Genomic DNA, 16472 nt, shown 5'->3' on the forward strand with positions numbered 1-16472 from the left:
CCGTTGGTTGGGGCTGCCTGAAAGTACAAACAAAGCCAGCACCCTTAGGTGAACAACTATACTTTTTTACACATGCTTTTGAAGGGGTTACGTCACTGTTTCACACTCCCTTACTGGGTACAGTAGTTTCCATTCGATGTATCTCTGTTGATCTTCATAAGCAATATAATCAGTTTTTACCTCAAGTCAGTAGTTGAAATAAGGCTTGGAAAAATAATCCTCAAAAATATTAACCTCTACTGTACAGACGACAGTGGGATTTTTACTTTCCTATCAGCGTATTTAATAGTCTTCTCTGATTGATCTTGTATATTTTAAATGCATTTGTGTGAACAATCTTTGTCTTCTCCTCTTTAGTTGTCTGAGGAGCTGGAAGGGAAATCAGCCAACGGAGAAATCAAAGAACTTCTCAAACTCCTGGCCAAACCCCATGTGAAGGTGAGTTTGGCACCTATTCTTCATTACAATCTATGTTCATTTTATATTCCGCAAATGTTAAGAAACTACAAGCACATATCCTCTTTGCGGAGGACCACAGTATTGTCGTAAAAAAACAACAACTTTGGCTCGTATTCCCACTGATGTCATCACACACTGTGCATCGCTGTTTATTCAGCGCTGGCATTAAATTGATGGGATTATCATGGCGACAAAAAAAACAATATGGTGCTGAGATCCAGGCCATGCTTTTTCTTGTCTTCTTGGCTGTGGCCTCTGGCCTTGTTAGCCAGACACAGACAGCTACGAAATGAATTTACACGTTCTTTTTTTCAAATGCATAACTGGCCATCCATCAGGCCGTGCAGGTGTCTCAGCCAGACAGAGCTGCCTTTGCAGAAGGAGAGCTGGACGGGCTCCTTTTTTAATGCAATTGTCATGCTTGTATGGGCTCTGCCAGAAACAACAGCTCAATATGAAGTCCTCTACCAATAACACACACACACACACACACACACACACACACACACACACACACACACACACACACACACACACACACACACCAGTTACGTACAGTAAGCGAACATTATGGCTAGCGATTGTTATAGATAACGTTAGCAGTTAGCTAAAAATCAAAAAGATCAGACATACAAGTCAGATTAACTCTATGCTAGTGATTTCATGATTAATTACTTTAATGAAACCAATACAGTTATATACATATTAGTCCCGCTTTGCCAGACCCTCTTGCACAGCGCTGCACAGGAGGGTCTGGCTAGTCCACATAGCATTCCGGGATGCGAGAAAAACGTGCTCTGGTATATTGGCATGTCTTTAAACCAATCACAATCGTCATGGGCTAAACACCGGACGGAGCCGCGACAAAATAGCCTCGGGAAGGAACTTGTTCTGTTCCAAAAGTTGTTTTATTCGTGCGAGAGAAAACTCAGATTGGACAGATATTCTAGCTAGCTGTCTGGATTTACCCTGCAGAGATCTGAGGAGCAGTTAACCATAGTCCTCAGAAATCCACCGGAGTATAGAACGCCAACACAAAGAAAGAGGAAGGTAACGGACATCGGCAAAAAGACATGCATCCAGCGAAATTTCCTGCAGCACCGGAGCAATCCCGGAAGTGGAACGTCGTGGATATAGACTATATACATATAGAAAGACTGGTACAGTAGATGTACAGTTACACAAAGTAAGGCATGAGAATGGGGTCTTAATTGAGTTCACCACACTTCACCAGCAATCAACACACAGAATCCCACATAGAGACATGATGGTGGTTACACACTCAAACCCACACTCACACAGCCACTATCCCGAAGACAAACTGTCGCAATCTATCACAGCCTTGCTCTCCTACTTTGCTACGTAGGGACGTTATAATCTCCTTTGTCTCTGTCAACCCTGAAGTGAAATGCGCCGGCAAATGATCCCTGCGCTCGCCATGAAGCATGCCTGTGTCAGAGATCCTGCGTTTATTATTTTAATTGCGCTTACAGCGAAGGTATTTGGCATGGCAAGGGTCAATCCATCAAAAGGCAGAGCTCATGAAAGTCATCGATCAGGAACCTCAGCAACTTCCACTGATGAGGTGAGGAGAGGTGAATGCAGGAGACTGGTCTGTGGGCCAGGTACACACACACACACACACACACACACACACACACACACACACACACACACACACACACACAGGCCAATACAATATCCTGCCCTCTCATGTATGTGGTTATAGGATATTGATATTGATCTGGGATATCCCTTGTCAGATGTTCTGGTGTTTATAACTTAATTAAGTCAATATTATACATTTTTAGGAAGTATCATCAGTCTAAATCATTAACTATGGTCTAAATTAATGTGATGGATTGTGATATTTTTAGATCTGTTTGGGGTGACATTCATATGTGGAATGAAATCGAATAAGAATAAAAGTATTGTCAGGTGGACTTTGACTTTAATCGTTGGAGTGCCTGCACTTATTCCTCCTCTGACTAAACAGGAGCTATGACCACTGCAACTGCCAAGGCCGATTCTTCAGCCCCAGAGGCGATCTTAAAGCCCTTGCCCCAACCCCAGCTGACCATCCACCAATTTAACGCCACCTCAAAATCTTGCGTTTTGCTGACCTTTAGTGCTTGAACTTCTCACCTCTACTGTAGTGATGTAGGCGTGTACTCCAGGGTGTGTCAACACACTTGAAACATTCAACCAGAGAGAGGCCAACGAAACCTGCTTTTATTATTTATCATTTAGATCAGATACTATAAGTAGATCTAGATTTCCCCCAATTGCCAAATAAAATGATTGGGTCGTGTGTGGGAAATCTTCTCCATTAACAAGAACTGAGTTGAAACCTATACGATCGATTGATCCCAAGGGAAATTTAGGAAAAACTACATTAAAAAAAAAAAAAGTACCTGTATGTACCTCTGCACAGTCTCCTCTCCAACTTCAGCTTTTTTTACTCAGAAAGAGCTTCACCAATATTTACTTGTAGTCGCTCTTTGTCTATTTGCTTTCTCTGTTGCTCTGTTCTCCCACCATCTCCACATGCTGCTCAGCCGACCTGCTCTCCAGTGCAATACGAGGTCAGCCAAACAATTCCACGCCAAACAATGGAAAATATTCAGCTACTGCTTCCTTTACTGCCGGTCGAGAGCACTGTCAGAAGCAACTGAGTCCAAGGGAGGCGATCCATAGTGATCACTGAACTAGAATCACAACAAAGTACCGGAATGGGAATCTGTTCATCAAAACATCAAAGAAAGCTGGATTTTACAATTCCTGGATCTTTTTCTGACGTTATGTGAGTTACCACAAGTATGTCCGTTTTAGATTGAAAGTATCATGCCTGGTGTTGTCAAGTTGAGCGATTGACATCTGCTTGTGTTCACACACTTGCGTACAGTTTCTCTACCTCTCAACTTCATGACCTCTACTCTTGCATGTTGGTTCAAGTTTTGAGCGCCTGGGCCTTAAACGCTTCTGCTGGAACACTCGGGCAACACTATATTAGTTCCAGCACCTTGGTTTTGGAGGGAGGGCTTTGACTAGAACATGCTGGAGTATGGAGGCTCTTGACGTTTTCCTGACATTGTGTCTCAAACCGTAGGCTGCATGTGGGCTTCAGGAATAAAGTATTAAAACTTTGCTATGTTTCTGTCTCCATCTGTCCTCCAGGGCACTTGATACCGTACCAGCCAACCCCAGTGTAAATCACAGGGCTGGGGGTGTAAAACACAAGCAGATGGCTGCAGCCTTTGAATGGCGTCTCTGTGCGATAGTAACTGTATCACTCTTAATTATGGCTGAAATGATCCATTCCTGGGGTGGAGATATAAATCATGCTCTTTAAAACTCCCCTCTCTCTTTCTCTTCCTTGCCTCAAACTTTCTCTTTTTTAGGATTTGCACATGAAAAAACAACTTTCACCCATATTAGCTCCCCCTCAGCAAGACTAATATTGATAGGGATGAAAGTGCCAATTATGATGGCCGGCTGTTTCCGTCGGCGTGTATGGAGGTAGGTGTGTGTATACAGGCTTGCAGAATGTATTTGAGTCAGTTTGGTACGTGCCATGGTTCAAGGCTTAGGGACGGTGGGTGTGGGTGTCAAATCCCAGCTGGGCTACAGCAGGGTCTCCAAGGCAGAACGCACACAGCGGGGTCCTTCCCGCTTAGGCAAAGCAGTTACCCTGCACCGATCCAGCACCGCCAGCTAAAAAACGAGTGGTCTGGTCACAGGGGCGGGGGCGGGCTTTAATGAGAGGCCAATGCCAGGAATGTACGAGCAGGTTTATTTAGTCAAGCTCAGTGATCTGTTTTTCTAGGATCCCTATTATGCCTAATGAACATAAACACACAAACCGAGAATGGACGAGATGCCTGCAAAACAAGGGCTTCGCTCCCCTTCATCTTTCTGTCAGTCTCTCACTCTCCTTTCTCCTCAGCTGCAGGCCTGTACAAGGATATATAACTCTAGATTTGATTAGGCTGCTAATCCACCGACACTGAGGCATAACAAGACCCACTGACTCGTATCAACCCAGGAAGAAAGCCTCCATACAAAGACCTCTGTGTGTGTGAAACATTTGTACCTGTGCAGTTGTACTCACATGTCAACGGTCACCAGCCAGGGCATGTGCCATGTGCTATCTATTAGCATACAGCTGGTATTGCTACTTCCTAGAGAGTTTTTACAAGGTATTAGCTGTGGCTCTGTTATAGGTTGTTAGGCACGGCCGTGGGGGAGAACGTGGCGGCAGTGCCAGATTTAAGGAAGTGCCATTGGTGAGAGGACACTCACAGGTCAGAGTGTTAGGCCTGGTGAATAGAGTTTAGAGGAAACAGCAGCTGGCAGGTCGGCGGAGGAAAGGTTGAAGTGAGCATGAGGAAATATGGAGGGTTCTCTTAGCTCTGTATGTTTTACTCTGTTTTGTACAATTTTGCACTACTGCAACAACCAAGTTTCCAAACTAATTGTTCATGTGTTCATCGATTAAATATGGGGTCTATAAAAATGTCAGAATATAGAGGAAAGAAACACATTTCAATTTCCTGAAGCCCAAGTTGACATGTTCACATGTTTAATCAGTCCATAATCCAACGTTTTTCAGTTTGCTGTGATAAAAAACAGAGAAAAGCAGCAAATTGTCACATTTGACAAGCTGGATACAGCAAATGTTTGCCATTTGAATGATATTTTTGCTTGATTTATGACTTGAACAGTTGAGTTTTATTTATTTGCACTGCTCAAAATCAAACAATGTGTAGGAAGAGAAAAATAAATTTTAGCAAAATCACTGTAGATTCAATTTGTGTCATTGGATTGATTGACAAATTGTTTCAGCACGACTCCAATTTCATTCCAGGGACTAATTCTGCACAGTGTCAGTGTGTCAACACTGTAGTTCTGCTCCGCGGGCACTGGCCCGCTTGGGTGTCCCACCCTGCTGAGAGGCTGATGGACGCCTGGCTGACCCACATGTTGTCACGACCCAGAACAGGTGCTGTGACTGACAGTCAAACACCATAAAGAGAGCCACAACACCACGTGTATCCAACCTCAAACTCAAAGAAAATCCCTATTTCTCCGGGTTTGCTGTCACGGCACAGACTGGCTTTTACCAAAGAATGTTTTCAGGAAATTCTCGATACAACGGCAAATTAAAATAATATTACTTATACCCCCTATGGGGGGAAAAGAAGGTAAAGAAAAAAGAAAAAGAGATGGTGGCCACAAAGTCAGAAGCATTCTTCTGTAAATATTTGCCCTGTGATCTTTCATTCAGCCCTGAGTGGAGTGCTACTTTCATTCACTGGCTATAGCTCTTGTTATAAAGTCATGTATGTTCCCATGTGGTGCTGAACCACAGAATGCAACATTAATGATCTCATCACTACATTGTGGAAACTGCAACTGCGAACTCTCCATCCATATCTTGACACGGTGCTATGAACACAATATGATGAATCAAGCACAAGTTTGGGATCCCATTCAGTTTGCTTTTGTTGTCCTCATCTGCAAACAGTTTGGGTTTCCTGCGTTCCAAGAGAATATTTCCCTACTATCATGAGCATCACTAGACATACAATACAACAGAAAGTGTGTGTTTATGTACGGTGCAGATATAAGCCAGGAACACATTGTTAGGCCTGTTCTGAGAAATGAACAAACTGATGCTGGGAACATTTTGTAAAACAAACAACAAAAAAAATGTACGAAAGATAAAACCGAAGAAGAGCAAACAAGAAGAAGAGGTGATTAATGGCATTTGAGAGTTTGGACAGGAGGAATCTGTGGAGGAAGATGATGAAGAGGAAATTTCAATTTCCAGTTACTTTTGTCGCTATATCCATGGCTTTTTATAACTGTATATTCATCAACTTGACAGCTAAGATCTGGGAACACAGTGTTATCTGATTCAACAAAGTCCGACGGGACAAGAGACACAAACAGTCAGGTGATCAGACCGGTAAAGCCAGCAGTTTAGCCAGGTTATCTAAACCTTCCTTGATGTTGACAACGGACAGTTAAGATAATTATTTACATTTTAAAACCCATACTGTAAGTAGGCCTACAGTGTTATGAATACATGAATAATTACCAAAACCACAAAAGAAAGAACCACGTAATGAACCTAGAATCATCCTTTTAAGGTTTGGACCAAGGGAATAAATAGACACAAGTCCTCTCAAGTGTATGATAAAAAATCTGTGTGTGCGTTTGTATGTGTGTTGGTCAGCTTGTCTCTCAGTGGATCCTGGCCACAGAGCTCTAGTTGTGTCTCCTCCTCCCATCTGCTCCCAGTTAGCAACATCTTGAATGCTGTACTGCAGCATGCTCCCATGCCATAAAACACACTGCTCCTCTTCTCACCATATCCTTCTCTCTCTCTCTCTCTCTCTCTCTCTCTCTCTCTCTCTCTCTCTCTCTCTCTCTCTCTCTCTCTACTTTCGTCTGGCACATGGGGTGGAAGATGTTTTTCTCACTTTTCTCTCCACTCAACCACGGAAAAAGCAGCACGCGTCCAGCTGCATCTTGGTCCGGACATGGAGTCGTTAAATAGTTTGAAAAATGAACGTCTCAATGGCATCATTCTTGTCTGCGTCCCGTCTCTTTTTAATGTCTGCTCGTGAACGTGTGAAATATCTGAGGCGACTGAGAACTTCATTACTTTGAGCCTGCCGCCGAACGGTGCAAAACATCGCTCCTCCGAGTGTTCACCACCTTGGCCCTTGGAAAGCATTGGTCCTGAAAAATGATGGCCGAGGTTGCCCCACACCCTTTTATGCGCAGACCCTCATGAGCAGTGGTCCAGGACGGGTCCTGGTTGCCTTTAATCAGAGAGATGTATGGTGGTAGAGCATGGGCCTAATGACAATTAACGCATGTAGCTACAAGTTCTGGCTCTGAACCGGTTCAAATCCATCACCCGGCAATTGAGGGAGAAACCCCAATTCATAACCATCCTCCCTGCAGTCTCTGCATTTTCTCCGTCCTGCTCAAAGAAAGAAATGATGGATTAAACTCGTAATAGCATGTATTGCGACACTTTATTTGGCTAATTAGACAGAGGTAAAGCTAAGGTCTTGATGGTTTTACTGATAACCCTTGCCGCTTGTGTCTTTCCTTCCATCTATTCCTCTATCCCTCTCCTTCCTCCAGAGCCTTCTTTCGGTCCATGACACTATCGCCCAGAAGAGTTACGACCCCGAACTACCTCCGCTGCCTGAAGATATTGACGACGATGAGGATTCTGTGAAAATCATAAGACTGGTCAAAAACAAGGAACCTCTCGTAAGTAACTTTGTCAGTCATCTTGAGAAATGATGTGTTCGATCTGTACATAGTGGTTTTCAGCAGCTTCCAGAAGTTTGAAAGATGGTTTTAGGAAGTTAAAAGACTCAAAACATGATGTCTTTGTGGGCATCCCAGTGGCCTGGGTGTAAAGGCACCGACCATAGGCTGCAACAACCCCGGATGAAATCAGGATGCCAGGGACCTATTCCCTGATGTAGGTATAAAAATACTTACAGCAAAGTATGTCTCCAAACTGAATGTAACATCAGGTTCTTTATTACGTTTGTATTTGTGGTTAACATCCTTTATGTCATGAAAATCACGGCTTTGTTTGCTAATCCATGAGTTTCTGAATACCTCTTGTACCAAAAGCAGCATCCGCAACACAGATCAAGCCAATACCATACATGCTTTTGAGGTACTTGCATGTGGGAATCCGAACCACAACCTTGAAGTTGTAAGTACACCAAAACCAACCGCAATTACCCTGCTCTTGGCCATGAGTATTTTAAGCCCGTCTAGGCTCGGTGTCTGCGAACGGCTTCCTTTTCTATCCTGGTCAGTGTTGCTCTCTCATTTTAACATGCTTCTCACGTCCATTCTCTTTAGGCTATCGTCCCAGACATCAACAACCACCCGTCTGTTTACGGCCTCGGGCCCCAACTCTACGGCAGCGCTGTCTTGGCCCGTATTCTTGTTTTCACTCCACCCATCGACCCTTGTCTGCATGTGCCGTCTGATGGCTGCCATTCCATTCATTTCCCTGCTCTGGTTATTTATTTATTTTTCAGCTTTGTTGCGCGATTATTTTAGTTTTGCCATTGTTGTGATACTCTTGACTGACCTCAGTGTCCTGCGACACATACTGCACTACTCAAGTCCTCGATGGCCTGTCAGAGACCTCCATCTGTCATCATAGCACTTTGTTGTGTGCTGAGGCCCCGCCCAGCTTTGATCTGTGCCGGACGTTTTCTGGCCCCGGCTGCCTCTATTTTCACTTTGTGGTTTTTGCCCTGACCACCGTCTTGGCTCCAGGCCGGCGCACTTCTCTCACCACACCCCGGGGGAAGGAGAACACACCTAAGCCATTTTTGGGTTTCTGCCTGTTGCATGTTCTGTGGAGTTGCTGAACGTAATAATGTGGCTTGGAGGAATTCTCGTTCTCCCTCTCGACACACATTGTCGCGGGCGCTTCCTGCGTTGGCCTCTCCAGAGTCTGATGTTGGATCACATTCCCTGAAACCATAATGTAATTTACACCCGATCTGGTCAGCTTAATCGTCCAGCTGGTGTTATTCCATTACATGACTTGATTCTTTTTTGTTGCAGTGATTTGGCTCCTGAGAACATCTAAAACACACATTTACAATGTGTGATATTGCGTGTTACACTATGGAAGGTGTTATGTAGACTATATTTTTGTAGTAAAATGGTGGCTCACTCTCAGTTTATAGGTTAAGGGTGCACACTGGTTATTGTGTTTCAAGTGTTCTTTTAGGGGTAAACATTAGGTTAGTTTTATAAATACTCTTCCAATTTAAAAGAGGTTAATGTGGCTCTTTAAATGCAACATATCATCAGTATCACCGCAATATTGTTGCTCTGGCTGCTTATTTTTCTACCAGTATATTTAAGTCACTCCCTACATGCATAAACAGGCTACACAGTTAGATTAATAGCAGGAAATCAAGTCATAATAACTCCCAACCTGCATTAGACAACACATTTTATTCATGAATGTAACAGCAACAGCCACTAAATTTGACAGTGCAACTAATTACACAGCAGTGAGAAAACAAATCAAACTATACAGTGACATTGTACATGTTGGAGTAATGGGAAGCAAGTGTCGACGCACTGCTGTGGAGCCATTTCCTCCCTGTAAGTCTTAGCTGCCCTCTCACTGCCCATTTGACCCACAGGGCACAACTGCCGCCCATAATCTCCTGTGGCTATAATTTAGGCCTGACCGTGGTGTGGACAGCAGTAGGATTCTTCTGCAGGGCATAGTTTTTCTGTGTATGCATGAAAGAAAGCAATGAATACTCAAATGCTGCAATTGTGGCAGAGAGTAGACTCAGAAATGTAATGTGTAATGGTCTTGTATTTGTACTGGAGCACCGAAAGAAGAGCAACTTGTATCACCTTAGAAGATTAGAACCTGAGACCCTATTCTGGCCTCTTTTTGGGCAAGTGCTTGGAACCTCAGAGAAAGACTTTCATTAGGGGCCGAGAAGCAGCCTCTTAGATTTGCGGATAATATTAAATATTCCTACCATTAAAACTACCTTCCCATCCATTAAAAAAATCACCGCACTTTGCACATAGGTCCAGTTCTGTGCTAAACTTCCTCAACAGGCTTGGTGGGCTACTAGTCTTGATGGTGGCTACAGCAACCGTCTAAAGTTTAAAATTTTGAAAATGTATAACATAATCAGTCTTACATACTAGCACTTTTCAACTTTTACCAAAATGTAAGCACAGATGAGCAGAAATTATCATATGCTTCAAGCTTGCAGGAATAATGAAGTCCATCACTCTGTTTTTTTTTTTTTTAAACTGTAAAATGTATTAAACCTAACTCCTCCCACAGTTTTTGTTCAATTGACACCACCATTGCTCCACTGCATCTTCAGACTGTCCTACACAAACGATCCAGCCAGATTCTTAAATTTTCTAAAAATTAAGCCTGCAGTGGATCAAAATGTTTCACTGGAAACAGTACTGTAAACAACTACTGCAAATGTTCACTTACTAAATCTCCAATGTTCATGAAAATAAATGACAAAAGTAGTGTGGTAAATGTCAGAATTTTATCTCAGACTTTTTGGCAAAATTTACACAAGGATAGTATTTTATCCTCATGTAAGCTATTGCAGTCAATGGGAATACAGCATCTTCAGTTTTGTCACTTATGGAGCAATCAATCTTTGTAAAAAAAATTTTTTTTACAGAGATCTCTGTGTTGTCTAAATTCTCAGAATCTTGTCTCAAATCTTACTACTACTACTAGATTGAAATCTGCCTTTACTGTATAAGCAACACTTGTGATTGCCTCAGTTATAAAGTGTGAAGCCGTCTCAGGTGTCTTACCTAGCAGTTGCAAGGCTTGCCCTTGCTGTCTGAGGTTGTGAGTTTGAGCCTCGGTTGATGCAGAACAAACATGCTAATGCATACTCATGGATTGTGCTGTGTGGATTAAAGACTTAGGTTTTAATGTTTGAAGATATTAGTCGTCCTCATTCTCCTTTTTCTTTCTCCTCAAAATCCCCGGCCCCGACTCACAGCTGCACAGCAGCTATAATTCTATTTGTATCACGACACCTTTGGTCAGAACCTATGACTCTTCTCTGTCTTGTGACCACTAAAGAATGAATGTGTCCAAAGAGAGAGTAAGACAAGTTGCAAGTGTCATTCATCAAATAGTTCCTGTAGGAATAGAGCAAAGTGCTGTAATAATATAAACTTGCAAAAAGGAAAAAAGTGGGACTTCTACAGTATTTATATTACTGTGTAGCTAAAGTCCCTTTCACACCAAATTTATGCTCTTTAATTTGTCAGTTTTATGCACGTTAACCTTTCACACCTCAGTTGCAAATACTTTCAAATAAGATTTGCAGCAGAGAAGAGTTAAACCCGGGAACATATTTTGCTCTTTGAACTCCACGGCCTTCATGTATCTCTGCTCATTCTTTTTTTGTTGCTGCTGCCATTTAGCATCATGTGGCTCTCTTCCCCCTCCCCCCCCTAATGTACATGTCATAGAGGGTGTTCTCCACAATCTCTCCCCTCATCGCAATCTCAATCTTTCAAATAAAAACGTTAGAACTCAAGTTTTGCAAGAGTGTACACTAGCACCGCCATATGTTCACTTCTGAATCTGCTCGTCATACAACTTTTAGTCAATAGAATTATTGTTTGTTTTGGGCACATCAACGTACGTACATACAACACACATGCTCCAGTTGAACAGCTCCTTACTCTTTAACACCACACACGCATTAGAGTGCTGACATGGCATTGACAAAATATTGCACTCATGGTGAAATGGCCCTAATAGTCCTTGTTACTTTTTCATTTGTGGAGGTGAAGTTACTCGTTTTTTGTGACCCTCTAAGTACGTAGTCAATTTTAAGGTTTTGCATCTACCTCTGGCCCCTTAACAATTGCCATCCTGTACATCTTTAAAGGGAAACTGACTCTAATGAACAGTTAGATCGTATATTAAGGAAAAAGCCAGCGGGTCAGATGCTCACGGTGGAGTAACAGCCAATCTACTAACCAATAAAAAAAAAAACTCTAATTGCACAGGGTCCTCACTGCCGCACCAAATTGATTTGGATGTGCCCTTTAACTCGCAATTTCATACAATCAGCCTGAAATTCTCAAACTTGACATCATAACAAGGCGGCTGTACAATATCTTGTTTCCTTTCCGTCTCTCCTTACTTTGCTCTCTTTTATTTTCTCGTTCACTTTCTTCGCTGTCTACCTTTTTCTCATTCTACAGTTCTGGTTATTGTGAGGACTGGGCTGCAGCTAGCACGCAGGCCCCTTTCCTTGTGACTCATCCATTAAGTTAATTGTGATTAGTTGAGTGGATTGTATTCAGTAGCTCTGATTAATTGCTGTCGTTTCTCAGAGCGTGACTTCATGCCACATTTCGACGAAACTGTAAAAACTCTATCTTCCAGGACAAACTCCCTCTTCTTCATCTTCCCCCTTTTTCTGTTGTACTCCCTGCTCTCCCGCTGCTCTCCCAAACCGGCAGATTTATTAGCTCAAGTGTCGAGACAATGAAATAATTGGGTTTGGAGAGCGATACAAACATGTGCGCGCATACAGAAACATGAGCTCAGCCATGTCTTTTTATTAGAAGAATGTGTTATTTTGGAAAAGGTTTCAGAACAGTTTTGGTGGGGGGCTAAATTTGAGTGTTAAGGGGGTTGCGTCAGCGCTGAGTATGTGGCAGTGTAGCTGATATACTTGTGAGGTTTGCTTCTGGTGATAAAGGGCTTGAGTGCAGACTGACTAATAGGACAAAAAGTTGGAGGAAGCTAAAATGCACTGGTGTTACGCAACTCATGTACCCCAGCCAAAAAAATCCAGATCCAGGAGCTTGGATGATCGAGAGAGGCCTAAAACATGAGCTATGTCCAGTTTAAAAAGTTAAATAGTGTTATATCTTTCATTGTTGTTAATGAAACCTTTAATCACCTATTTCACTAGATTTAAGTGTAATTTTCTCGGTGCTCGTGTAGTGATATTTGACTGTTTGTAATCATTGTATGAATTACTTGCTAAAGAACTTGTTAATTGACATTTCTTGCTATTGAGGAGCTGCAGCGTCTACCAAAGCATTGTGGCATGTTCCAATCATCACACACACAAAATGCAATAAGTAGCAAAAGCAACTTTGAGCGCCCTAGAAGGTACACCACAGCTGTGCGGGGTGACCATTGGTATGATGTGAGAACATTAGAGGCTGACAAGCCTGCTGTGGCCGCCTCTGTTTTCCTCATTTGGATGTTCTGAGTCCAGTGATGCAGATGTAAATAACAGACTTGGAGGTGCTCGGCGTGCATGCCCTGCTGTGTTTGTGTTCATTTTATACATCACTTAATGGCTAGTTCAATGGCATTCAGTCGGTGCTGGCTCTCACCGCTGTCAGAGTACCGTTCATTCACTTCTCCCACTCAGTTCATCTTTAGTTGTCCTCCTACTAGCACACGATCTTCCTCTTTCTCCAAGTCTCTTTTGCTTCCAGTCTCCCAAGTAATTCCTTTCATCTGGTTTTGCTATAATACCAACCATTAAAATGCATTTCACTGTCCTACAAGTAAAGAGTTATCCCTGCTCCTTTCTCTGCATTGTCTAAACGGACACCTGTTGATCATGAGTATAGATTTAAAGATCCATCTATCCACATTCCTGTTCAGTATTTTTGAATACAAATGTACACTCTATCCATCCCTTTCTCACTTCTTCCATCCAAGGTAGTTAGACATCATTAGCAGCCATAAAACCTCTCTTGCAAGGAATGTGAACGGATCAATGTCAGGCTCTATTACTCACCTTTAGGGTTGGGTACCGAAACCCGGTGCCATAAAACAACCGTTATCTACCAGACCGAATGACAACGCAGATTTCGGTGCCTTATTTTGGTGCCACTTAAATGTCTGCACTGCCCTCTGGTGCTCCGAAACGGACGTTACTGGCAACAGAAGCATCGCTGCACGTGGCGGTAGTTACCATTACACTTGGCAGCAGGTAACGTTAGCCTACTGTTAGCTAGTAGCTTGCATAAACACGGTTAAAATGCTGAAAGCTAAAGGGCCATGTGGCTGTATTTCACTTTAAAGGAGTCTGTTGTGTATTTTGGGCTACTGTAATAACCTGATGGATTGTGGGTAACTTTAGCTTCCGTTGTAGGTGTTAGCCATGCTGCTGTTAAGACATGCTGTTGTGCTAATAAACAGGTAATATTCCGTCGTGGTCCCGGTTAGCATTGTTATATCTAGTAACATGAAAAAGTTAAGAATATAACAAAAAGTGGCGATGAGGATATCTGGACCAACGCTTTTCTGTCCGCGACGGAGGAGTTTTATTCTGCATTCTTCCAATGCATTCTGCTGACCAGGTGATAGGTTTGCTGTGTGCCGAGGTATGTGCTGTACAGCCAGCTAAGCAGGAAGGAAAAAGCAGTGGGAAACCAACCGGTACAAACTCTGAGTAGCGGCGGGGTATTACAAAGGCTGAAGTTACAGAACCGTCTGAGTACCAGAGCGCCATATAACCAGGAGCCCTGAAATGACTGGAGTTATTCGCTTAATCGGTCCCTTTGATGAGAGCGCGGTGCAATGGAGCTCCCACACAGAGCACCTTGACTATTTCATCACGGCTCCCGGAATAGAGGATGAGAAGTTAGTGCCTACTTTTCTGAGTGTGATTGGCACAAAGACACTGTAAAACTGTAAAACACAAAAAGAAAAGACTTGTTCACACACTTAAGCACGGTAACAACAAAACAAGTGATTCCTCAGAGGAAGAGGTGTTGACTGTAAACACTGTGCAGATAATGAAAGTGGATGAAAGCTCAGAAGGCTTCTGGGCCAGACCGCAACTGGGAGGACATTCTGTCATTTTTGTTGTTTAACAGCACTTGACTGGGGAAATAAGTTATTATTACATTTTAAATACACTATTTAAATTTGACCATTGTGCCCTCTGCAATAAACAAGCCGTTCTTTAATGTCGCCAACGGTTGCTTTTTTCTTTTTTTTTGTATCGGTTCAGGCACCTTTTAGGCACCGGCCTAAAAGTATTGTTTTAACACCAGTATCAGGGAAAAACCCAAACGATACCCAATCCTACTCTCCTTTCTCTCCTCTTCCCCTTTTTCTTCTGCTGTGTGTTGTTGCGCACACAGGATTGGTTTTCCCATCATGACTGGGTGTCACTGGGTACAACTGAATGGAAACTGTAGACTGCAGTGTCCGTGCCATCCAGTTGGCAATGCCAACCTACATATGATCCTGCCTGACACCAGCTAGCACCAATCAATACAGCTATACCACTACTGGCCCCAGCCACTCTTCTGCCACAGCCACTGGATAATAGTGGATCGGCTGGACTTCTCATTACACACCCACAAAGAGCACCAGTACAACTTCAGAGCTATAGTACTTGCACATACAAATGTAGATGACATGTCCAACATTATTATTGTAAAAGCTCCAACTGGGTGATTGATGTGGGTGGATTTTCTTTACTTAATAAGGGAGTTGATAATTGCGATGAGACAGGAACGTTTTTGTGATCAATTTGGTTTGTAACAAAGTTGGTTTCCATGAATGGCAGTCGCAGGAATGAGGTATTGGCAATTTGACATGCCATGCTTTTCTCATCTGCGGCAGGCTGGCCTCCTCTGACATAACTGGGACGGTCGGATCATGGCTGCTCTGATTCCATTTGTCTGGAAGCCTTCACAAACACATTCGTTGAGAATAGGGAATAAAATCACATCCACATTATCATGTATTTAAACTGCTGGTGTGAATGTATTTAAATGTAGGTTGTACACAATGAATATAGTTTGAGTATCGCTGACAACCTTGGAGATTCCTTTTTGATTGAAACGGTTATCAAAGGGGGAGACTAGATAGATGTGTTTTAAAAACAAAGTGACTTTTCTATTGTCTGTTTACATCAGAATGTGGAAAGCAAGGGGAAAGTAATGCCACTGGCTGGGAATTAATGGAGCAACTAATGAGATTAGAGCAGGCAGCACACATGTTAGTGTTTTACAGATAGACCCATGTGCTTTAAAAGCAATACATCTTTCACTTGATGGATTAGGCCGCGGTGTCTTGGGAGCATTGCAAAGCAAGATGGAGTACTGTGCTCTAAAACATGAGGACAAGTGGAGAGCACTGCCGGTGTTGACTGGCTCACTGTGTGTGTGTGTGTGTGTGTGTGTGTGTGTGTGTGTGTGTGTGTGTGTGTGTGTGTGTGTGTGTGTGTGTGTGTGTGTGTGTGTGTGTGTGTGTGTGTGTGTGTGTGTGTGTGAGATACAGGTTGCTTTGTATTATAGTGCATTGTAGCGTGTTAAAAATGCTAAATGATTAGAGGGAAATAATAATTGTATTGAATATCAATAAAAATGACTTTACATTTGATATAATGTAATTTCTGTAAGATATATAGTATGAGAGA

The 16472-nt window shown here is 42.7% G+C and overlaps 1 protein-coding gene across 2 annotated transcripts in view; it reads left to right on the forward strand.

Moving 5' to 3' along the window:
* Positions 1 to 16472, forward strand: part of mpp7a (MAGUK p55 scaffold protein 7a) — a 161235-nt gene that overhangs the window by 84620 nt on the left and 60143 nt on the right. For both annotated transcript variants that reach the window (XM_028569896.1, XM_028569897.1), the window contains exons 5-6: positions 358 to 438; positions 7624 to 7755. In XM_028569896.1, coding sequence (XP_028425697.1) covers positions 358 to 438; positions 7624 to 7755 — 213 coding nt within the window. The remainder of the gene's footprint in view (positions 1 to 357; positions 439 to 7623; positions 7756 to 16472) is intronic.

The sequence above is a fragment of the Perca flavescens genome, chromosome 22, assembly GCF_004354835.1.
Source record: "Perca flavescens isolate YP-PL-M2 chromosome 22, PFLA_1.0, whole genome shotgun sequence".
Taxonomy (NCBI): domain Eukaryota; kingdom Metazoa; phylum Chordata; class Actinopteri; order Perciformes; family Percidae; genus Perca; species Perca flavescens.